The following is a 25647-nucleotide window of genomic DNA, read 5'->3' on the forward strand; positions in this document are numbered from 1 at the left end:
TCAAGCATTTAGAGTTGGACTCCATGACTCTTCTGGGTCCCTTCCAAGTYAGCATTCTCTGTGATATCAGTGAAAATCCTAGTGAACCTAAATTCTTTAACAAYCATGTACTGATTTGTTATTAATCCTTGTTTGTTCAACTATGACAAAACATGTTCTCTGGCATGACTTCAAGTGGCAAAATGGATACCAGAATCTCACAGCAGGGACCCATAGAAGCAGGTATTAACGGATGATTGCTTCTGGATTTTTGTATAGTAATACTTCTCCAGTTGTTTTTTTTTCTTCTTTCTTCATGTTTTAAAAGAAATTTAACAGGAAAGGAAACTAAATCTCTCCAGTGTCCTGTTAGGACTCTCCAGTCTTTCTGACAAGTGCCCAGGTTAGCACATTTTAGACAACACAGGCATATTTTGTCAGAACTTGTGGGGAATGCTGACTCAGGATAAGGCATTGAGCTAATTGTGAAATGCCTTATGTGGAAAAATAACTTCCTGATCCCTGCAGTAGCTGCCAGTGCTTTGAAACATGGTGTTTGAATGTCTGCATTGTGCTCCCATCTGCAAGATAATAATATTAAGCTTTTAAATATAATTTGTAATATCTACATTTATATATGTATATATATAGACCCATATACTGTGAACTCCTATTCTGAGTGATACTGAAAAGTGCCTGTGTAGCTGAAAAAAATGCAGTGAATTTCTAACACATTGAGCTGTTTGAGCTGACTGAGATGCAAACTGTAAACAGATAGTGAAAATGGTTGTAAGTCCATCATTTTGGGACCATTTATGCAGCTTTATTAACCTGAGGCTTTATAAGAAATATAGACTTTTAACAGCATATTTGACTGTCTCAAAATAGATGAGGTTAATATCAAGTCTACTCCAAAGTGTTTTGACATAATCCCTGGAAAATTACTTTTGATGAAACTGTTGATGAAAAGTACCCACAAAATCCATTTTCATAGAGTAGGCTGAATGGTCACTTCTATATGAAAAGTACCTTTGTGTTTGGGAACTAACGATATTTCCTGTGGTGGGAATATTTTGGAGCCTTGCAATCAGGTAAATCCAGCCTTCCTTCTGCAGAAACTTGAAAAGGTTCTGGCAGAGACCCTAATGCTCTTGGACCCATCCATCCCCATAGGGTTCAGCATATCCAAATTTCTAAAAGCAGTGCAGTTATACCACCGGAGGCCAGAGGAGACATCTGGAGTGATTTGGTTTTACCCCTCATTTTTATTCCTGCTTTGTTCCTGTTGCAGACCACTTTTGGCTAGCTGGCAGAGTAATAATGCTGCAGGGTTGAACAAGTGCCAATTTAATTTCTACRGTTTCAATGCCACATTTCTGAAGGTGAGCAAAGGTACAGGGAATGAAGGGTACAAATGTACTATACAATGGATCTGTACCTGTTACAGGACATTAACTATATTATTCTGCAGAAATGTACTTGAAAGTCCTGTTTGTTTAGGTTAATACCAAAACTTGGTTTTACCAAGTGCTTACAGCCGAAGGACAATGAGTTCCTGGGATGTGCAATCCAGTGCATGGTGGCATTTCAGTTGGCAARTGTATAGAAGGTTCAGAGCATTGCAAAGGTTTATTAATTTAGGTAGAAGATKTCCTAATAGATCCAAATGAGAATTTTTTCTATGCTGCCTTGCATAGCAAGGTTAAGAAAAAAACAGTGACAATTTAAATAAATCAGATGTTTTTGCTGAAGATTATACTGTCATTTTCTCCAATTATTCTTGACATTTCACCCATTCATATTGTGATCTGAGTTAATAATGGAAGAAAACCCAGCTCTTGTTGCCTTGTTTATTCTTTGTTCTCAAGGAGATAAGCTGTTTATAAAGATAACTTATTTGTTATTTAAATCACTTTTACAGAATTTGTTTGTTTCCTTGTTTGAGTTTCTAAATATAYTGCAACAATTGTGATGCATCTTTGAGATGTCTATTCAATTCACTGTGATTTGTACTGGAATTCATTCCTAAATGGGCACAGGTGTTGATAGCTATAATATGCTGGAATGAGTCAAAACCAGTAAATGTCCAATAAAGGAAAGATGAAAGAAAACGCACTGAAAACAGCTCTTTTAGGATGTGATAAATGGGCACTTTAATTCACTACTTAATTAGGTATATAGCACTAAAGATGTGTCTGGAGCAACTACGTATTTTAAACAGCTGAACGTGTTAGAGGGTAACTTCAATCACTGCTAATATTTCCAAGATCATAAACATTATTTTCAGAATTAGCAATACTATTCAGTAWAAAATAACTTTTGTTTGCAAGCTATTCTATAGTTCTCTAAAGCARTATTTTCCAATACTTCTGTAAAAARARAGTTCATTGATAATCTATCAAAACTACTTGCTCACTTTCTCATATTGCACAGAAATTTAATGCTAGAAAAAGACGTAGGAATTCTGATGTTGCAATACCAAAAGTCAGTTTAAGCACTTCCTTTGWGCTTTTTCAGGAACAGACACTTTGTTATCTATTTCTTTCGTAATGCACTCTGCAGGCAACATCTCCTGAAATCCCATCCTGACCTTTGGGTGCATTTCAGGTGGGAATGACAGGCCGACCAACGAGCAGGAAAGTGTTAGGGTTAGTGATTCCCCACTGCCAGTGCCCTTCCCTTGCAGTGCAGGCTTTTTGCATTGTGCCTTTCTGTCAAAAGAACTTTGTAGTTGCAGTGGAGGTGCTTGGATAAGGTGGTCAGGTACCTACCAAAGGAGGAAAGTGGTCAGTGTTCTCCCAAGGAGTTTTCAGGAATCCCACATCTGGGAACTGATACCAAAGACAAGGCTTACTGTGTGCTAAGCAGACATTGCAACTAAATTAGCCTYTAGGATTCACATAACCTTCAGAGAAATCTGTTTTTATGTTAACATATCTTGTTGCATTTTAAATATATGTTCATAGGCATAAAAGTGATACTGATAGACATTAAACTGATACTGCTGATGTGCAAATGGGTTGTAACTCTGGCCAGGGATATTTGTCCTTAATATTTTACAAATATCTGTCCTTAGTATTTTAWGGTCTGTGATTTTAGAGATAAAAGCAATAGAACAAGATAGAAATCATCAACAAATGCAAATTCAGTCGCCAAAACTCCCTGATGACAGCTGTGGTACCCAATACAGGCATGGTGCAGCAAGATACACATTACAGAGTCACAGAATAGTGAAGGGTAGAAGGCACCTCTGGAGATCACCTAGTCCATGTCAGGGTCACCTAGAGCAGGTGACACASGAATGAGTCTAGGTGGGTTTTGAATGTCTCTGGACAGGGAAATCCACAACCTCACTGGACACAGAGCTTGTTCCAGTGCTCTGCCAYCCTCACTGTAAAGAAGCTCTTCCTCATGTTGAGRTGGACAAGGAARTTGTTTGGAGCCTGGAGTGCACAGGTAGGGCAGTTAAGGTGTTGCGTGTGGTTCCGGTTGGGTCTGGAAAGTGGATTTGTAATGAGTATCTGGAGTGGCTGTGGRGGGAGTGCAGCCCTGGGGCAAGCAGGCGKGTGGGCTSCCCAGGGGCTGCCCCACTGCCTGTRGAGCACTTTGSGGGACAAAGAGAGGGGGAAGGAGCCAGGGATGACTGAAAGACCTGGTCAACAGCAGCTGAACATGATCCAGTGTGTGTCCAGGTGGCCAAGGACAGTGGCATGCTGGCGGGTATCAGCAATGGTGTGGTCAGTAGGACCAGGGCGGTGATTGTCCCCTGTACCTGGTGATGGCAGACCTCAAACCTCGAGTTTGGTTATGGGCCCCTCACTACAAGAAGGACTTGGAGGTGCTGGAGTGAGTCCAGGGAAGGGCAGTGAAGCTGGTGAACGGTCTGGAGCACCAGTCCTGTGAGGAGCGGCTGAGGAAGCTGTGGTTGTTTAACCTGGGGACAAGGAGGCACTCAGGTGACATTATTGCTCTCTACAGCTCAAAAAGGAGATTTTAGTGAGGTGAGTGTCGGCTTCTTGTCCCAGGCAACAAGTGACAGGATGAGAAGACAACCTCAAGCTGCCCCAGGGGAGGTTTAGGACATCAGGAGGAATTTCTTCACAGAAAGGGTGATTAGGTACTGGAATGTATTGCCCAGGGAGGTGGTGGAGTAACCGTCCCTGGAGGTTTTTAAGACTGGACGTGGCACTTAGTGCCATGGTCTAGTTGACATAGTGGTGTTAGGTCATAGGTTGCACTCGATAATTTCAGAGGTTTTTCCCAACCTAATGGACCCGGTGATTCCGTGACCCAGGCGGGAGCGGCTCCCCCACAGCKCCCCGGGACTCCATTTCCCAGCGTGCCCCGCGCTCTCGCCGCCGCCGCGGCCGGGCCGGGAAGATGGCGGCCCTCGTGTCGCCCTTGGCTACTGCGCGCTGCCTGCTGCGGGCTCTGGGGYGCCGCGCCTGCCTCCTCCCGCCGCACAGAGGTCAGTGCCGCCGCCGCGGCTCTCCGGGGCTCGCTGTGCTCGGGCGGGCGACAAGCTGCCGGGGCACCGCRCAGGGAGGGCACTGAGGAGCGGTCGCAGGAGGCTGTGCCTGTCTCCCTTCCCCGTCGTGCCGTGGGTCTGTCCCCGGCGGAGGGGAGGTGGGTGCCGGTGCCGGACGGGGCAGACGGCAACGCTGGGACACGACAGGCCCCGTTGTTCTGCCGTGACCTGCCGGTGTCCTCGGATTACCCGGCCTGGGCTTGTCCGCGACCCATTCCCGGAGGGGACCCGCCTCCCAGGGTGGCGCCGGGGGTCGGCCCCGGTGTCCTGGGGGACCCGCGAACGGGGCCCGTGGCTTCCCCGGTTGGTGGTGCCGGCTTTCCCCCTGGGAAATAGGGCTTTGGTGCGCTGCCTGGTTAAAGCTTTGCGGCTGYACCAGGCGCTGGGCGAGTGCTCCGATGGCTGGTAGCGCTTTGGCCCGGCTGTAGGGTGTTAAAGAGAGTCTTTTCCCTTACGGACCCTCYGGTGTATAATGAACCACAGCTGTGCTCTGTCTAAATAGCCTTTGAAGGCCAGTTCAGTGCACAAATTTATTTTGTTAACTCTTGGGTTAAATTAGGAACAGAGGTCTTTTTTCTTAAATGAGACGTCTTCGTCCTCTGCCAGTCTGGCAAAAGTGTCAGAATTTGGCTGGTGACTGGTGGGTCCCAGGATTGATAAATGTTCACATTTATACATTATGTTGTGATTGTGTAGTATTTGTACATCGTAAGAAAAATAGACAAGCACTGCWGKTAGTACTRGACTTGTGTGTGTTTTRTTTGATATTGGGCAAACACTTGWGCTCTACATWGTTTGTTTTTAATAACCAACATACTAGCATTTAGAAAAAATTGTCAGAGCAAATCCAGTGACTCTGGGCATAGTTTTTCAGTTTCCWTGTTAAAGGGAAGATAGTCCTTTTGCATGTTGTTTGAGGAAATCAAACTGCAGGGATGGGCAGCCATCACTGAAGTGATTTATAATCTTGGTTTGATGATCACTGATTTATAGTATTTTCTTGGGTTTTGTGATTTGCYTTAGAGAGTTTTGTAATTTTCTTAAATTAAAAGACTTGACAAGTAGTATCTGTGTAAAGTTCCTATTTCACTGATAAACTTCTCTTGGCTTTCCCTACTTTCATCTATAGGTCAGGTTGTTAAACGGGGTGTGCAGGGTAAAAAACAAATTCTTTCAGAATAATGTATCAGGCTTATGCAAAAAGCAGGATTCTGGTTCCAACTGTTGTTTCTGTGCAAGATTAAATACTTTTCATGTGCTGCCTGAATGAATGGCCTGCAGGAATGCTTTAGCCTTCAGTGATTCATTGAAGGTAGAATAACGAAAAAAGGTGCAAGTCCTTGTCCTAATGTCTTACTGCAAACTGCTGCTTCTGGTTTGAACTACTCATTTCAGCAAGTGTGAGGCATTTATGAATTTTATGTGATATTGGCCAAACATTTTCAATTTGTATGGAGAACATAATCTGTGTGTATGCCCCCCCACCAATACCGTTGGTTGGATTCTGATTTTTTGAGCTTTCTATTAAGCACTGGAAAGTAAATAAGTTTTTCAGATTGCCTCCTTTTACATTGTCATTAATCATTATACAATGTTTTGAAAGGAGCAATTGCTTATTATAGGACTAAAAATGTATTTTTAGCTTTATACCCAGCACATGATCTCTTTCCCAAGAAGCTTACATGACAAGTCTTTGTTCTTCTGCAGGTTTRTTCACATGCTTAACTTTAACACCTGTGTGTAATTTATCCAAATCCTTGTACATCATGGGACAGTTTACCCATTTGAGGCTGATTCTGCAAAACCTCAATATATATTTAATAAAAGATGAGACAAGAGGACATTATTATTGTTTACCAGTACTAACATAAAAAAAAAAATTACTTTCTGATATTTTGCTACCTTTGCTCCTTTTTTTCGCGCAGGAAAATAACCTTTGGAGCTACAAGACTGTACCATTGCCCTTCCTTCTCACTCTGGTGTCACCTAAGAAGGAAAGRCTTTGCAGCAGTTCTGTTACCAGCTTAACCTTGAGTTTAGGAAGRTCTCTAATACCTCCATCTGCCTGTTGATGAAAGTGCCCTCTGACTTCCAAGTCCTCTTTTTCTGTCATGGCAGTTGTGTTTCATCGGCAGTTTTAGCAGCTTTATGCTGAAGAGTTTCAAGGTTTGAAGCAATTTGGCTTCATTGTGACCCAAGCTAATATAATGAACTTCATCTTAGATTTTGGAAAACATGACGGTTTTTTAAAAGTTGGTTTCTATTATTTTTTTCCCTTTCCCCACACATATTCCAGTGTTTGTGAAAAGCTCTCAAGGCAGATTGTGCTGGCAGAACAGTAATGAAACAGATGTGATCCTTGTACCTTGCATTAACACTGATTAGCAGAATCTATCCCAGATTCTTGATTATGACAGTCAGCAAAGGTGGCAGTTGGATGGTTTTGGGATACTTAGTTTTGGTGTAGTTGTAACCTACATGGGTTTGGTTTAGATGCAGTTCTTGCAGAACTATGGTTGGCGATATTTTTTTTTTTAAAGACAAGCAGTAATTAACCATTACAGCAAAGTGGAAGGGGGAAAATGTTAATTTGCTGTCTCTCATCTTGGTTACCTTTCAGTGCTCTCAGCCTTGTGGCTGCTGTCAGGATCAGTTTTGATATGCCACAACCCAATGTCCATTTCAGTTTGTCCTCTTGCATAAATAACTCTAGTGCCTGCCTCAGCTGTGACTGTTTCTTTCATAAGCTGTGTCACTGAAATTTGTGTGCCTTTTCTGTGTCATCTGTGWCATCAGTTCTAAGTGGCAGTAGAAAAGCTCAACAACATACTGATCAGTATTCCAATGTGCTGCTCATTTCTAGAGCAGGAAGTCCCTGGAGTTAAGAACACTTTTTATATTTTTATGTAGGCAATTATCTTTACAGAGGTAGATTAATGTCAGTTTACTGAATATGTCTTAAGTCCCCCACTTGAAAGAATTTTTTTAAATTCCAGATTGGCATTTTTGTAGTAAGTTCCATTTGCCTTTTCCCCTTTGATTTCTTGGTGTATCACAGTAGGCCTTCACCTGTGTCTGTGATCCTTGTATGGGCAAGCAGAAAGGCAAATGCAAAGAGCTAATTTTATGGTTTGAAATAAAGTGAGATTATACGTACGTATGTATGTTTTGGGAACAGAAATTTATGAAAAAATTGCACCTTGGTGTCAAATCTAAAGAAGCAGAGAATGTCAGGCTAAATGTGATGACATCCAACAGTGTCCTGCACCTTGCATGGGGGAAAGATAGGTTGTGGATAACCATATGTCCAGTTTTACACTGTTTTGTGTAAAACTAAGTGAACAGTGAATTGATGCTGTGCTTTTCTCTAGTTGTATCTAGAATATACATAGGTGTAGAAGATGCTTTTTTTGTGTGTGACAAAAATATCAGATGGGAGCTAATAAAAATTGAATAACAGTTTCTGTAATGCAAAGATTACATAATGAAACAGTATTTTGCAATGTGGAGAGGAGGTCTGTAGGACTACAATTAGTGCACTGAATCATAGGTGATTCCTGTAGTTAAGTGATTGATTTTGCAGTCTGTTCTGCAAAATGCAGGTTAGAATGGAAGGTGTACATTTTTTTGTTTCTTCGAATAATTTATCACTTGTATAACTGCCTTCTGTTGACTTAGTCTAAAACCCCACATGCTTTTTGGTGGGTCTGCCTCTGTTTTGCAGCAGCAGGTGTGGCTTAACTGGGTGTCTCCTGGTAGTGTACGATAGTGTACTCTCATCATATTTAAATGCCAGTGTTCAATATTATTTTAGGATAACAGTGAGTGATTTGTGCCAGGACACCCTCTGTGGCCACGTGGGCATAGTCTTCATCTCTGTCATCTGTTAATGACAGAGTATTTATTCTACTGCCAGGATGGTTAGCTGTGAGTACATGTAATCTGAGACAAACCCTGTGCTTCTGACCTGGTCTGCTTCGTTCATGGCCAGGGAGATCATGAGCCACAAACCCTTTCTTAACTTCTAAATTGGCTTATTTGATTTTTTTTTTCCTTTTGATCCTGTGGTAAGCAGCAGGAACTTGTAGATTTATAGGTATAAGGGGACACATCAGAGCTCTTGGAGCCATCAATTTCTATGTATTGCAAAGGCACARATAGTTCAGAGGTATGGATCACAGGACTGAGATTGACTTTATTTGAGATCAGAATGGTGGAAAACAAGATGAAAAAATTTTGAGATATCATCTAAGCAGCCTGGTCTAGTGGAAGGTGTTTTCTGCCCATTGCAGGAGTGTTGGATCTAGATGATACTTCAGCTCCCTTCCAACCCAAGCTGTTCTACAATTGTGTGATCTATGCTTTTTCCCCTTTCCTTTAGTGGCGGGTCAGGTTTTGCTGACCTGTTCTTCACAGATTTTCATCAAACTTAGTTTTAAAATTCACCACATCATTGTAAGTTCCACAGCTTCTAGAATATTAATTTATTTCACTGCCTTGATTATGGTTATTAAGATATCTATACAAGTACTGTTYCCTTTCACTTTCTCAGTACTCTGTATGTGTCTGGAGACTGCTTCATGTTTTTTTTCTCTACAGGTTTTACTCATTTTTGTATTAACAGACTTTGAGCTCTTTAGATAGGGATGAGCTAATTACTCTTAATTCAAAACAGTAACTCAGTTCCTTCCGGAGCAAGAGAATTTGGTGCAGTTATTGGCTGCAGTTATTGGCTGCAGTTATAAACAGGGACTGTCTTTTTATGGAGAAAGTGTTACTTGTAATAAATATAATTTAATCTAATAGTTCAGTTTTATCCTCTTTTCTAATATGCTCTTTTTAATAGCTATTTAAAACACTTTTTGTGTCTTTTATGGCATCTTTGTGGGTTGTTTTAAAAATAATATTTAAAAAGAAAATTTATATTTTAAAAAGTAGTCTTTTAAATCTCCATTTACTCTCCCATTTGGTTCATATTACTCATACCATAAGATGTGAAAATTGGAAAGTGTCTTCCAGGGCAGACTATACCAATATTGCATAGAACAGAGTTTTTTTTTCCTCGTGTGTGTTTATATTGGAGTACTTTGGTTTATTTTATTTTAGTTTATTTTTTCCTCTAATAGTGTTACAATATTGTCTCACTGTCAGTTTGTAATCCAGTGTAGCCCTTGGATCCTTTTTTGCAGAGGTACTCTTTAGCTGGTTATTCTCCATCTCCTGAGTTAGTTATTTAATCTAAATAACATGCTTTGTCCCTGTTGAATTGCATCCTATTAGTATTGGATTATTTGTCCAGTTTGTCAGAATTTACTTGCCTTCCAGAGTATCTGCAGCCCCCTCCCAATTCTCTATTATTTATTCCCAGTCTGTGTACTTTATTTTGCCGTATTAATGGTGTGGGTGAAAATCAGGGTTGCACCACCATGAGATCCTGAGCCCTCTCTGAAATTCTACTGCAAGATATRCACCTAGTTTAACTGTAGTAGTTATTTGTTACATATCCTTTTTCCAACTTTTTTGTACCTGCTCAAAAGAACTTTCACTGGCAACTTACTTTCCTACTTTATAGACAGCAATATTATGTGACAAAAATGTTACWACAATTAATATGCTTTTCCTCTACCCATTAAGCATTTTGCCTAATCAGAGAGGGAAACTTGTTAATCTTGTATTGTTCCTGAGGAGCTGATGTTGCATATTATTTATTGTTACCTTGTTAAGTGCTTTATTTAAAAAAAAAAACAAAAAACAACTTATAGTTGTTCCTGTGTTGATTGACCTTTAAATTTCTGGATTTACCTTTCTCTCCTTTTTAAAGACAATTTTTTTCCCTAGTGTTTTTGAATTTTACCTACCTTCAGTGAGACCTCAAAGAAAGCTGATAGATCAGGCCATTGTGTTGCTTAGGAAACTTACCTAAAGTATTTAGGAATGGATTTCCTTAGAGCTTACAGGGTTAAAAAATACCTTACTATGTAGTCTTTGACACGTTTTTCCTACACGCAAATTTATTTATTTTATCGTTGCTACTAATTGTGTTTTTCTTTATTACACTTAACCTTTTAAATGACAGTGGAAGCAAAGAAGATATTTTACAGCTTTTCARTGTGTGCCATTGTTTCTGATCTTAATGATTTTGCAGGCTTTCTTTCTAATCTTGTACATTCTTTCCTTTCCTAGTTATGTCTTCTTTTATGTCTAGCAATTCTGAGTTTTTAAAAATTTCTTTTTTCTGACAGTATTCTTAGTTGGGCTTGTCCCTGTCTTTTCTAGGTGGAAGATAATGCCAGCAGATCAGACTGTGGCACTGCAGGGCTTCACAGCTATTGCCTTTGCTTAGTGTGGTGTTTGAGTCTTTCAACTTCCTTACAGAACTCCTGGTTTGGTCTCTTGTTTGTTGACTTTTAAATACATCCTGACGTTTTAACTAAGGGATTATCTATTTGGAGAAATGCACTTTGGAATTTTTAAATGGTTTYACCTCAGTTTGTAAAAAAATGTTCAAAACTTCCAACAGCTCATCCAAATCTTATCAGCTCTCAAGCTGGACTTCTTAGAGTGTGTACTTGTTAATTAAAAAAAAAAATATACTGCTAGAGTAAAGTTAGAAATTGAATTAATGAAAAATGAAGAGGTAACTGGTGGTTGTATAGGCAAGTCATGTATATATGTCTTTGTGTAAACTGTTAGGAATGAGTGTTGTTTATATGGAGATGCTTTTCAAAACTTCTTTATTAATTGGTTACTTTTATTTTTACAGCCTACACAGCTCAGGCAGATGAGAAGACAGGCCTTGGTACTCCAACAGATGTTCATGCCAGAGCTTTGTTAGTTTGTAATGGACCTTTGGAACATTATGAGTTTCTGATTAAGCATGAAGAGCTGAGGAATGATGAGCAACAAAGAAGAGTTGTGCAGCACCTGCAGAAATTGCATGAAAACCTTAAAGGCTACAGCATTGATTCAAAAAATGTTCTTTCAAAGGTGAGGTTTATAATGATAAAAATATTTTTTGCATTTTTATTTGCTCATAAGAATGTGATTAAAATGCATAAATTTCTGTCAAGAGCACAAATCTTACTTTTACAAATATGTCTTTCCAGATACATCATTAATCATGTTTCAATCTCTCTTGTTCTTTTTTGATTTGTAAAATCCAGTGGCACTCCAGAAGTAACCAAATTAAATATTATTGAAATAATTCTGTGAGAAAATTTGATATGGTTTTAGTTATGTCCACTACCTGCCTTTCCAAAAATGTCATTTGGCTGTAGGAGGCCAGGCCTAAACTAGGTTTTAACTCTTAAGCACTGTGTGTTTGTGTTACGTAAACTGAACACTGATGTTTTCTGTTCTAACAGATATCCCACAAATAATTCCATATGATAATATTTATCAGACATGACTTTTAGAAACAATTCTTTTCYATGTTACTGTTGTCCAGGTGAAGTAAGGAAAGAAGGCATGGGTATAATTTGCACTCTTATGTTTTTGGAGATATCACAATTTCTTTTCAAAGGATTTAGGGAAGTTTAGACATACACACTGTGTTGCACAGTGCTGTGAGGATCACAGTGCCTTAGTGTTACTAATGCTGTTAGCCTGCTGTTGCATCTTTGTAACTTTTCCTTGAAGCTCTTGACACAATGTTTTCGAGACTCTCTTTGACAGTATTTTCCATGTCTTGTTTTCATGCTGTTATTCTCAGACTGCTGCTCTGGTGGCCTTGCACCTGCGAATATTGATAGCACTGCTATGGCACRTTCTCATGGGAAACAGCTAGAACTGGTGTGGGAATTCTTCCCTCAGCTTTCCTTGCTCCATGTTTTGTAGATTTGAGTTTATATGCAGAAAACCAAATGTAGCGCCCAGCAAAGCAGATAAGATATATTTGTTCCTTGCTATATACTGGGCAGTCATTGATGTGTGCAAAAGCTGAATGCCCAGTGAATGTACTTCATTTGCACCTGATTGACATATTCCAGTYAGCACAGTTGTAAGCTATGGTCCAACAAGAACAAGAGTTTGACTAAATCTGATGATAAAAGTATAGTGCTGGGGAAAAAGCATGGTGAAATACACATTGCTTTCTCATCTGTGCTTTCCACTGGAGAGACTTCCCTGCCCTCAGRAGGAGGGAAACTGTCAGTGTTTTCCCAGTTAGACTCTGAGTGTTTTTCTTTTGCTTCCTCTCTTTCTCTTGCACCACTTTTGGGTTCTTTTTTTTTTTGTCAGGAGTAACTTATAACATTTATGGTTAGTCTACCATAATTTGCAGTCCTTGCTCACAAAATCTCCATGTCTTAGCCTTTCTCAGCATTCATTACACAACAGTCCTCATCTCATGAGCATAAATCTAAATATGTAACTCTGTTGAACTTGTTATCYAACCATCCCAAATCTTACCTGGCAGAAATACTATATTTTGTTTGCAGGCCAAGACTAAATGATGTAGCATGAGATCAGGGGAACCAAAGCCTAGAGGGCTCAAGTGCCTTGAAATGKCAAGTTGTTCTCTGGCCTTCAGGCACCAAATGACACATTAACTATTCTAAGGCTCTTGTGATGGATATTAGCTTCAAGGTGTGAAAAAGGGAGCAAGTATTATACAAGTATACAAGTTAATGGAGTTGTGTCAAACAGGGTAGAGTGGCAGGGTGCAGAGCATCAGGACACGCCTGCCTATCTGTCTGCTTGCAACATTCCCACAATGCCTTAAACTTGGATATGTAGCTGGAGATCATGTGCTTGCTAGTCATATGCTTGAGTGGAAATGCCATAAATGTCTTCCTGCCTCCTGATGGAAGGAAGAAGGCTAAGCACCTAGGAAAGAGCTTTTTATTAAGAASAAACCTGAATGGGAAGTAATTCCATGAAGTAAAAGTCCGGCACTCTGGAAGAAAACAACTCACAAATAGACAAGTCCTAAGGCAAGACTGTTTCTAAAGGGCATTGAATGTGTCTTTGGAAAGTCTGTTCTGGAAGCAGCTGCCCCCATCATCCTCATTGGTCCCTTTCAAATCAGCTTTAAACATGGTGCTTTGCCATGTGATCCCCCAAAATCCCTGCCAAYCCAAATCATTCAATGATTCTAWCTCTGATGTGAGAATTGGAGCCAAACAATGGTTTGGGCTATATTTTTGCCTTCTCTGGCAGTTGGGTCAGGTCATCACATTACTTTTTTACTTTAGGGATTTATTTAATTAAAACTATAAAAATGTAAAAGCAGTGTAAAAATGAYAAATGTAGCCTGAAAACTGTATGTTTATTTTAACACTTGGTCATGTTGTGTTTGGGGGTATGCCTGTGGATTCATGTTGTCTTGATGGATTTGTGGGCTAACTCTTGAGTCTAAACCAGTCTCTGATTCAGTTTGGGCAAGTACCAAATGAAAAATAGAAACTTCCTGTTCTCAAAAATGCTTATTKCTTATMTTTGGTACCCAGAGCASTATGGTAGYATGYCTGAATGCAAACCTTTTTTGCTTAWGTGTACGGAGACCAAGCTAGATTCAGCTTGCTAAACTACTTGTTTAATTTGAATCTTAATCTGTTGATCAATGTCTTTTATCTTGTGAGGATCCTGGATGTAAAAAGCTGTTGGGTTGAGTTTCAGGGTTTTTTCATCTGTCCTGGTTTCTTTTTTTATCTTTGGTGTTGGTCTTACTGTCTTTAACTTGCCTGTCTCAGAATTGTCTTACACAGTACCCRGACTGTGAAAGAAGTCATTCAAAAGGGAACCAGTTATCAGATTTGCTCCTGTTTTTCTTTTTTTTTTTTTTGGGCGGGGGACATAAATGCCAGACTTTTATTAATTTTCTCTTTTTTTTTAGAAAAAAGTTTATGATGAAGGCATTTGCCATACTGTCAAACCTGAGGATCAGTAGGCTASAGCATTTTGATCTTTTCTGGCAAGATGTTTTGGATATTTGGATATTAAGTTCTAGAAGTACTGCCTTGGAGAATAATTTTGAGAGCTGACTTTTTTAACTGGAGTGTCCCACTTTGCTGTTAGTTGTTAGAGCAGGTGTTTTGTAATGGCTTTGTAGATCAAGCGTKATGTGTGTTTGTTATTTACTGATTCTTTGATTAGGAAGTGTGAATAGGGAAGAAAGCTTGTATTGCAGAGTACTTACCTTGCTCTCTTTAGGAAATGTGATGCTTCATTCTCCCTGCACAACGGAACTAATTGCARTACAGCCAGACCAACACTTTATTACTTTAATGCCATTTTTTTTTACTTGAGAATGTGTTTTTCACTAATTCCTGTAAAGYGGTCCACTTCTCCATTTAACATTGWTTTCATTTTAAACCACTTTTTAAAAATTGTTGCATGGCTCACTGATGGAACTAGTGCCCCAGTCAGTGAGAAGCACTGAAGCACTGCTTGCTGTTAAGGCAAGTTTTGTTGCAGTTTGCAGTTTTTCTTCTAGAGTTTGATATTTCTATGGAAATCTTAAGATGGATAATCAGGTTGAACACTGTAGTGCTGTGCCATGCATCAAAASGCCAAAAAAGGATGAGAACAGTGACTTTTGCATAAATCTGTCAAAGCCTGCTGCTTTGTGTAATTAAATGAAATCATGACTCAGAGTAAAGAAGTCACAACAGCTTTGTTTCTCTTCTACTCTCTTTGAGGAAGTAATTTGCCAGTTCAAAGAGAACTCCTTTTGAGATAAAATGAAGCCAAACAGTATAGTTTAAATTCTAGTGCAGGCCAGGTTTTGCTTCAGCAAAGTTGTAGTCAACATCTTAATGAAAGTTTCCCCAGAGTAAGTCACAAATGTGACTAGATAGTTGGTAAAATCGTAGGCTTATCTTATGTTTGCATCTATTTAGGAGTTTTCTAAATAAGCAAAATACTTGGTTTTCTCTTATGGACTTTCACCATAGTGATGCTGCTGCAGACTTGATTCAATCAGAAGAACTAAGACTTTTCATGCCAGGAAGAGGTGGTGGTGGGTACTGCTGTCTGGAGCTAGCCTGGGTTGAACAGGATTTGTGAACTTTATGGGTGGAATTTGTTCATGTGCCCAGTAAAGGCTTCTCCAGCATAATCATACAGGGCACAGGTGAATCCTGTGTTTGTGAATAGCTCGTTGGCCTCCCGTCTCATGGAGGCTGGGTGCTTTGTAACTTAAAATACACTCAGGYTTTTGTGATGAAGCAATTGGGTTTGCTTTCTGTTTTATACTTAATGGGATTTTAATAGATGTAAAGGAAACAAATGGATGTGTTTTAAATTGACTAAGAATTTATTTTGAAAAAATAAAATACTTTATCAGTTATCCTTAGTATTTTGTATGTTGACTTCTTGCTTTTTCAGGAGGTTTCTAGCAACTTGAATAGCCCAGTATAAAATCTCCCGTATTGAGGAAAATTAATCTACTGGCAGCTTTTTCAAAATAAAAAAAAATAGTGGTGCTTGGCATTTCAAGTGTGCTTATTTTTCCTGGCTCTGTCATTGAAGAGAATGTGGTTGAGAGGTTACAGTGAATAAAAAGGGATGGTGGARGGGAAGCCTCTCTCTATCAGCCTCTTCTGTAGTCTGATATTCCTTATTTTATTGCCTAATTTCTTCTGTGATAGAATTGCAGAAGCCTCTTCCAAAATAGCAATTATTCCAGAAATAGAAACTTCTTGCACTTCTGAGCCATTACAAGAATGGTCTGCTTTGGTTTTAGCTCTGTTCTTCTGTCACTTTTTACCTAAATGGTTTTATTCACACAAATATGGTAAAAGTAGGACTAAGAAGCAAATATTTGGGTCAGATACAATAGAAGCCTTTCAGTTTTTTATCCAAAACACTTGTATTACCTCACAGGCCAAACCTTTCTGAAATGAGTAGTCTGGGGGCACAGACACACAGACACACCATGACACCGGCCATTTTCTTCATGGTAATAAAACTCCCAGTTTTGTTATGATGTAGGGGTTTTGGGGCATCAGCTTAGAATGAATCTAAGGGGAAAAAACAATTAGTCTTACTGCCGGCCAAGTAGGCTTCTGTTTTTCAAAATTACTCCTCAAATTTGAACAAGGACTTTGATCTTCAACTTGGTGAAAGCATGGCCTTGTATGTTGAGATATTTTGAAATACTCTGAATTGAAGTTCAAGGCCATAAGAGTTTGCATAGACATTTCAGATCTCCAGCTTTTCAAAATTATACCAATTGGGGCATCTTAAGAGTTGTTGAGTTGCTGTACTAATGACTTGAAATAAGCTCAATTATAAATGAGGTCATGTTTTGAAAAGAGGTACGAACAATAGTAAACACCATTCAAGACCTTGAAACTGTCTTCAGCTACAACAGCAGCCAARAAGGAGGCCTGAAAGAGTGGGAGAAAAAGGCAGTTTTGTTAATGTTTAAAAAAAAATCTGCTATTGGGAGACTTGTCTCTGGAATTTTGCATATTTTAATTAACTGTCTTAACACTGACATGCATTTTCACTTAATAGTTTTTCCAATCTGGCTGTAAATGTTCACAGGAAATGAGTTGCTTGYTTCTGGTGTCTGAACACGGGAGAAGGTGGGAAGACATTGTGCATTACTAAAGATACTCTTCCCTTCAAACTCAAATTTTGATCATCATTTAATATCTTTGGGTTAGTACCTTTTAAATATTAACTTTAACATCCTTAAATCTTATCACTGTTGCAAAAGAAAGTATACTGTCTACAAATTGAACATTATTATTCTGAGACCCYAAATATACCTCAGGATAATATGGAAATGAGCAAGGAGAAGCTCATTAATTTTGTTTGTCTTCCATATTTCCTACTTTTCTCCCTTTYCTAATGCAATAAAGTAGACTGTCCTTATTTTAGGGTGACTGGAGCATCTTCTGCATTAGATCTCCCCCTCCTTCTTGCAGAGTGTGTGTTTGAATAGAACCAAGATCAGTCTTCTGCTTTCTTTACTCCCACCATATCATTGACTTTTATGACTGCTTTCTGTGCTTTAAATTGAGTCAAGAACATTGATGGGATTTTATCAGCAATCCTAGAAGAAGTTGTCCTTTTTCTTAAACAACTTCCAGACTTCAGAAGATTCATTAGAACAATTAAAAAAAAATCCATTTTATGATCATGCAAAATAGCTTGAGACTGGTAGGATGTYTGAGTTTTCAGTATTAAAAATGTACTGATCAAATTTTAGTTTTTTTGAAATAAAATGTATGTTAAGAAAAGAAAAACCAAACCAAACTAAGAATATAAAACCAAATTCTTAGGGTTATACAATATCTGACAAGAATGAGGAAGTCGTTATCCTAAAGCTGTCCAATAGTGTGGTGTTTGTGAGATGTATATGTAAAATATTTCCTACAAACCTCTTTTAATTTCTGAAAGAGGACAAGAGGTTTTCTGACCTTTGGTTTGGTTTTAAAGATGGTTAGCTTCAGCAAATATGGTTGGATCTACCACAGTATCCATTAGATACTGCTCAAAAATTGCTGTCTTCAAAGGGAAACTAATTCCATTTTTTAAATCAAACAAAAGTCAATATAGACTTTTACAGAGCCCAAGCCATTATATTTGCTTCCTTTAGTCAAACACCCCTTTTCCTGTAATATGTTATCTAGAAAATAASTATGCCTAAAAAGACAAATACTAAAATAGTTAAATGTAATTTAAAAAAAACTTTACACTGAAAAAATTGTTAAAAAAAAATGGAGGCATTAATATTTGTTCTGGTTAAATAACCTTTGCAAAAACAGGTAAAGCTGTACTCTACAAATTGATTTGTTTTTCTAGCTTTGTATCATTCCTTGTGAAACTGCTAATCATGTTAACACAGCCTTCCTGTACAATAGAGTGTGATATTCTTTTATATTGTTAAAATGATTGTTGTTCATATAAGATTAAATCCAAAGAAATTAGTTTGAAAGTCTCTCATTTTCCTTTTCTCTTGTAACTTTGAGCATCAGTAGTTTTATTGAGTGCCAGCYCTTAAAAAGTACACACTGGAAAAAATTCAACAATTAAATTGTCTTACAATGCTTTCAAAGTACTAGCAAATAGTTGCAGCCTTGTCAATTAATGGAATAGTTGCCAAACATCTGAAACCCTTTCCAGACACAGATTGATGATACAAATTTTTGATTACCCTATTAATAGAGATCTAAATTAAATCTAAAAGGGCTCTTATGTAAGAGCCATGCTTGCATATTTTTTCAGTGAGCTGGTACTACAGACCCRAGATATTACCCTTCTATTTTTTGGTTATGCATTTTCTTTCATATTTAATTAGTGTTCTATACTGACTCCTCTATTTCTTTAACATGGCACTGTATTTTGAAAAAGTGCTTTAGATTCAAGTTGTTTAGCAATTACCCAGCTCCAAATGAGACCACAGGGTTGCAATTTTAATTTTCCTCTGTGTTGGCTCAGCCCATAGAGCTCTGAAAATGGAGCACTTTAAAATAAGTGAATACTCTTCTGCAGTGTTTTTTGTGGATGTCAATTCAGTTTCATGGATTTGATTGAATTTTGTTAAGATCTCCAGTTTTTTAAAGACTGTTTCTTTTTAGAATTATACTTGGAAGTGGCTATGCACAATAAAAGAAAGGAAAAGCAGAGTATTTCAAATTTAAAGTCTTGGCATTACTGGAAGTTTTTCCATGAAAATATATACTTGAGTAAAATAGAATAAGCCATCATGTGTCATAATATATGTCCTGAATAATATTAGGAAATTGAAAATTCTTAAGCAGTATTCATTCCAGCTAAAAGTAACTCACATGAAAAAATGGTTAATAAAAGGCATACTTTGAAAAGATATTTTTTATACGTTTTTACATATACAGACACATGTGTGTGTATATATATATATATATATATATATATAGGTACACACTTTTCTGTGGCTCCATTGATTTAAATCATGTTTAAATCAGAGATATTCTGTGTTTTATATTTGAAGCTGAGAGAAAGAGGACGTACAATGTTCACGGTCTTTGCAGTACTGATTTGCTAAATCTTAGTAGTTTATCTCTGTAACAAACCTGCTCTAATAGATATTTAGTGTATGTATCTATGAATAGTACAATGCTGCTTAATTTTATATCCTTTTTTTCTAGGACTATTTGCTCAAATGGCTTAATGAGGAAAAGGATTTGTTTTGATGATGGTGGATTTGGAAACATTAAATCATTTTATGTGTTCTGATAAAAAGGCATGTGTGCTAGGACTGGGGATGGTCATATTTTCAAAATTATCTAAAAAAACTGCAAAAACCCAAGTCCCAAGCCCTGCATGTGTGTTTTGCTTCTTATAGAGAATTTGCACAAATAAATGATAAYATTACTTTTGAATTCTGAACTAGTAGTTTATTCAAGGTTGCACTTTGCTACCTAGTGCTACTGTTGKGGTTAACTGTAGCTACTTTCTTACTTTTCTACAGGTATGTGCTTGTTTTTATTTTACCCCATAKCCATATTTATTCTTTTTCTCTTGACTTGCAGCTCTTTGCCAAAACCAAACCCCCCAAAGGTCTTTATGTCTATGGAGATGTTGGTAAGTTTCATTTGCATCCAAAGGAATTTTCTCTAAATGCATGTCTGTTCAAATTCTGAAGCGTCTGAAAGCTTTATATTTATACAGCTTCATTGGTTTAATGAATTTTACAGGCTTCATTGTCTTCCACATTWTGATGTTTTTTAATATAATTACCCTCTGAATGCTGGAAGCTGTTTGATTGGGCCACATTACTCTGTGTAGTTGTTTTCAGCATTACCCATTCACTAATATTTAAGAATGCAATTTAAGAATTTGGGAAATAATTGTGGGAGAGAATTCATATATTCTAATTGCAACAGTGCAGTTTGAAAACATACTTGCTTTACAAAGGAGATACTAACATATTTTATGGATGTGTGGGGAGTAATTTGTGCAACCTTTGGGCCATCTCTGTATGAATCAAGATTTTAAAACAGAAAAATAAAAATATGGTTGTTCCAAGGTTTTGAACAGAAGACATAACTGTTCCTCGCAGCAGTCTGGTTTTGTACTTACTCTGTGGAAAATTATGGTTTCATTAGTGCCAAGCTAACAAACAATCATTACTGTAATCAGTACATACTGCTCTTAAATTAACTACCTGTTGAGTGTTTTTATTGTTCTTATTTGAAGGCACAGGAAAGACAATGGTGATGGACATGTTCTATTCTCACTTAGAAGTAGAAAGGAAAAAGAGAGTTCATTTTCATGGCTTCATGTTGGATGTACACCAGAGTAAGTGCAGACACAGGTATTGACAAGAATTTTATGATATACAGTATCTATTAAAAAGTCTATCTCATATTCATATTAATCACTGTAATTTTATTTAAATATTTAAGCATAGAAAAATAAAGAAATTAGGAGAAAAAGCATTTTAGCATTGTCTGTCATACCAGCATAAATAATAATTGCATATTATTTCTCAAGTATCTTTTCTGAAAGAAAAATATATGCACCTGATTGTATATATAAACTTGAGTGTATTGTTTAGAATGAAAACCTTAACTAAATGTTTTCCATGTACTAATTAGCGCACATGAAATCTGAAGGAGGCAATTGCCAAAACTGAAAATATAAAGGTTAAACTCAATCTRTATTTTGAATAAGCAATAACTAAATCAGATATAAATGCCAAGGAGAATGRGAACTATTCTGGTTGACTAACTTAGTAAAGCTATCAGTAATTTAGAGGAAAAAAGTAATAGAAAAAAGTTCATCCTAAGTTTCAGAAAGTTTTCTGATCAGCTCAGTAAGACGCTTTGTTTTGACAGAGRTGCTGTTCTAGATATTTTAAAACTTGCTTCTGTTTCTGAATTCTATTACCTTATAATACTGTCAAATTATTAACTATTGCTGTATTTTACAAGTGTTGTGACAGCTGCGTTTTTCTTGGGAAGCTTTCACTGGTGTAAATAACTCAAGCCACTTTTTAGTGCTTGCTTTTCCATTATTGCTGGATTACTCTTGAGATTTTCTGAGATTTCTGTCATTTGTGCTTAATCTTAACAGAGGTATCTTCCTTCTGCAGGGTTTTTTTTTCTGAATGTTTGTTTATAGTTAGATCCAATACAATCCATGAGACAGTAAAGTCTGGATTTAATAATCTTAACCTTGTKCCAGTATCATCATCTTCACATGTTGAAGTATAACTGTGTTGCTACRTCTGCATTCTTTTAGACAAATGCATTCTAAGAGTACCTTCAGAGCAAGATAAAACTGTAAGTTGTATCAGTTTATAGAAGATAAATTGTAAGGGCATAGCATTCAAGATGTTTTTGATTTTTGTTTTTCATACTTCTTAATGAAGTATGAATTGCAAAATCTGTGAGCTTTTAACAGTTGTGTGGATGTGGTTGAAAAGAGTTTTACCATCTTGAAACTGGATTAAGTTTGAAGCTTTCTTATTTTTACTGGATCAATTTACTATTTAYTTGTTRGCTAAGTAATTTTGTTCTTCTATCYCAGGAAACRAAATAAGAAATTTTGTTCTTYTCTGTKTTATCCTCYAAGGAATACATCGCCTTAAGCAGAGCTTGCCAAAGAGAAAAGCAGGATTTATGGCCAAATCGTATGACCCAATTGCACCAGTGGCAGAGGAAATAAGCAAAGAGGCTGCTCTCCTGTGTTTTGATGAGTTTCAGGTAAGAAGTCAGATATTACTCCTTCATTTCAAGGGAAACTTCATAAAATTACTTTTGATCTTAAAATATGATACTTGTTACTGCTAATATGGTATTTGAATCACTGGCCAATAGTGAACTGTCGAAGTTGAAGAATAAAAGTCACTTCACAATTTTGAGGATGGTGGTGTTTTGTTTTTTTTTTCCCATAGTAAATAAGATGCAAGTTGGTGATATAAGTCCCATGACAGTGCTTTTGTTTATCAGTCTAATCACTGATCATGCAAGGAGATACTAGAGTTTGCTTAGAGGCTCATGAATACTTCAGGGCAGGGACCATCATCTTGAATCGAGTCTTTGCAGTGCCACCTGATACTTGCTTGTCACTCATCTTTGCTGTAGTTCATATAATGCAATGGATACTCTCAATGTGATTAAGGATTTTAAGAAACTTTTATTGAATTGAATGTGAAAATTAAAAATAAGCTTATTAAATGATCTTTGCCCAAGCTTAATTGTTTAATTTGTTTTACATAGCTTGTGGATTTTACTTTAAGGACATGTCACAAGCTTAAATGTAAAATTCTTTATAAAAATGTTTAATAAAAACAGCTAGAGGTATTTGGCAGCTTTAACCAGCTGAGATTTATTTTTTAATTCAGAGAGAAAATGCAGAGCAAGATAAGAACAGATCTATGTTAGTTCCCAAATCACCAACAGTAAAATAATCTATTAACTGTAAATTATCTGTTACAGTTTTAAATTAATATATTTCTGAAATGTATAGAGAGTTCGTATCTCCTAGATGTTATTTTGTAAACCTGCACACATGAGAAAATAACTGTTTTATGGTTGGCTYCCATTAAGGGAATTTTGGTCAAGTAATAGTTGTTCTTATTTTAAATTTCTATGGCATTTTTCATACAGGGGTGGTTCTTTGATATCTGGTTTCATTATGTGTGGAGTCATTGCACTTGCTGTTTGGTCATTTAATTTCTGCTCTTTCTAGTGAATATGGCTATGCTGGGCATCCCAAACTTCCGTGTGAAATCTAAATACAGAGACAATTTTACTTATCCTATAAAGAAATGTGAAGGTTTGGAGAGGRAAGTGTTAAATGTCATGGCAGTAAAAGCTCAAATGGTAGAAAGAGACTGTACCATGTGTTAGYGTAAATACCTGCTTTTCTGTATAAATGCTAGCTGCTTTCATGTTCCAATATTGCTGTGTTACCACACTGTCATGTTTCCACATTTTAAAGGGAGAGACTATGGTATTTTTTGTTCTCAAATTGATTACCTGCTCCCCCTGCTGACTTGCTTGAGTACACCAATGACTTCWGTTGTAAAAATCACCTGTTCTTATTGAGCTGTCACAGTTGGGAATTTAATACAAGAGCTATATTTTAAAATGTGTTTCCAAGACTTTGCATTAATATGTGAATTTTTAAAATTTACTTGTTCTGGGTGTACTAATTTTCTAGTAGATTAGAAATTCATAGATTTCTGAATGGCTGGATTTCTTGCCTGATTTTCTGTAACATGGAACTCTACAAAGGTTTTGACTATTGAAGAGGAATTCCAGCTTTTTGCCATTTTGCAGAAGACACTGAATTTGGGATAARAAACCCTTCTGCTTAAATAATCATAAAGTAGTGCAGTGAGAAGAGCAGCTTACATGGTGACACAATTAACATTAATAATAAGGAACYGTATTTAACTGAAGGTGTTTACAGCTGATTTCTGCAGTGGAGATTGTGGCTTTATTTCACTGCACTCTGATTTACTCATATTTAAAAATTGCTAGATTAAAATTAACTGGAAATAGCCGCAGGCTCAAAACATACACTGCTCTGACTTGTGGACAAAGCAATTCTCTGTTTTGACAGATGAAAAGTGAGGTTGCTTTGGCAAAGTAATTGTGTATGGAGGCAACGTCAGAAAACTATTGAGATTTGCRTTAAACATTTCAAGTTGTTTTCAGATGCCTGGTGAACAAAAAGAAGACAATAAGATGAAATTAATTATCTGTTTATCTTAAGAACAGAGGCAGGAATGAGTGATAYTGTAAACAGGGACAGCAAAACATATTGTTAATTCTCATATCTCAGATGAAACCAATTGCAGAACTTAAGAAGACAAAAGCATTGCTGAGGTTGCATTTTCCTCATTGGAAATGGGCTAAAGCAAAACAGAAGTGAATCATCCTGCAAAGCCCAGAGGACTGTTAAGTGAGTGGAGAACTGACTTATTGATGCAGAAAAATATTTCAGTACTTCTTTTAGAAATAATTTTCTGTCTTCCAAAGTATTTTTGTATTAAAAAAAAAAATGGTTTTAATGTTTCTTTGTGAAACTACTGTGTTATGGCCAGAACCTCAGTGATGGCACTCTGCTTCTGTGTTTGTCCATTTTGAAGTAGGATTTTGTCAGCATTTGCCTGAGCCCCAGGCTGTCAGGTTATTAAAGCATTGGTGTGTCTTACTGATCTTAGTCACACAGTTTACTAGAAATGTTAGTCTTTTTTAAAGTCACTAAAGTCTTAAGCCTTTCTAAAAATGTCTTAATTTTGAAGAAAAACCCTAAAATTAAGCCATTTGTAATTATGATCTTTCAGAACRCAGGGTTGGCTAGCAGTGACCAAATAACTATACACAGGTAATTAGAAGCTCTAATTTTGTCACGGGACTGTAACCAAATCAGTATTGATAATGAAAACAGAGTCTCTCCTTTTTGAGAAGCTGAGTAATCATGCAGTGTTAGTCTTAAGGTACCAATGGTACCATTTATACTACAGAAGTGAGCTAACAATTTAGGGATTTTCACTAACCTGCATTCTATTAAAAACCTCTAATAAAAATTAGGCTCTTATTTTTGTGCTAATACTAATTGCTGATAATACATGCTTATGTTTGTCATTCATTACATGGAACTGTACCAATCAGTGGCTGACTGAGTCTCAGGCACTTACACATGTAAATTAACTATTAGTCTCGTATCTTTCCTTTTTTTTCTCTTAAATGCTAATGAAATTTTTCCATTCTCTCCCGTAGCAGGCTCTCCTTATTGGTAATTTGTAGCCTTTGCTTATATTATCAGTTGCAGKAGATGCTGGATACAGTAAAAAGCCATGAGAACTTGAAATCCTTTAGTTAACTGTCTTCTACCTGCTTTACCTTGTAGAATATTTTTTGTCTTTCCTAAAGTGTTTCAGAGAAAAAGAATTCATATTTGCATCCTGGCCCTCAAAATGGCTCTTGTGTTTTGACAGACCTTTCAAGAGGGTTTTGTTGGTTTTTGTTGTTGTTGCTTTGGTTTGTTTTGTATTTTTTTCTTTTTTTTGTAATAGAGCTCAGAATTTTGCATCAAATAACAGTCTCATTAATAAGAAAATGTTACTGTTCTGTTTTTTGTGAGAATTAATATGCTTTCATTCCCTGTTTTCTAAAGGTAGCGTGCTTTGTAGTGTTAGTACACAAAAAGGTTTCTAATAAAATTACTTCTATAATAGATTTTTA

At 37.1% G+C, this 25647-nt stretch overlaps 1 protein-coding gene across 2 annotated transcripts in view; it reads left to right on the forward strand.

Annotated features, from left to right (window-relative positions):
• The first annotated feature begins 4349 nt into the window (after nucleotides 1–4349).
• AFG1L (AFG1 like ATPase) overlaps nucleotides 4350–25647 on the forward strand; it is a 65378-nt gene continuing 44080 nt past the window's right edge. For both annotated transcript variants that reach the window (XM_057390145.1, XM_057390146.1), the window contains exons 1-5: nucleotides 4350–4447; nucleotides 11271–11494; nucleotides 19975–20026; nucleotides 20642–20743; nucleotides 22022–22152. In XM_057390145.1, coding sequence (XP_057246128.1) covers nucleotides 4360–4447; nucleotides 11271–11494; nucleotides 19975–20026; nucleotides 20642–20743; nucleotides 22022–22152 — 597 coding nt within the window. In that variant the 5' untranslated portion in view covers nucleotides 4350–4359. The remainder of the gene's footprint in view (nucleotides 4448–11270; nucleotides 11495–19974; nucleotides 20027–20641; nucleotides 20744–22021; nucleotides 22153–25647) is intronic.

The sequence above is a fragment of the Malurus melanocephalus genome, unplaced genomic scaffold (genome assembly GCF_030028575.1).
Source record: "Malurus melanocephalus ecotype Western Australia unplaced genomic scaffold, MMel_1.1 scaffold_23, whole genome shotgun sequence".
Taxonomy (NCBI): domain Eukaryota; kingdom Metazoa; phylum Chordata; class Aves; order Passeriformes; family Maluridae; genus Malurus; species Malurus melanocephalus.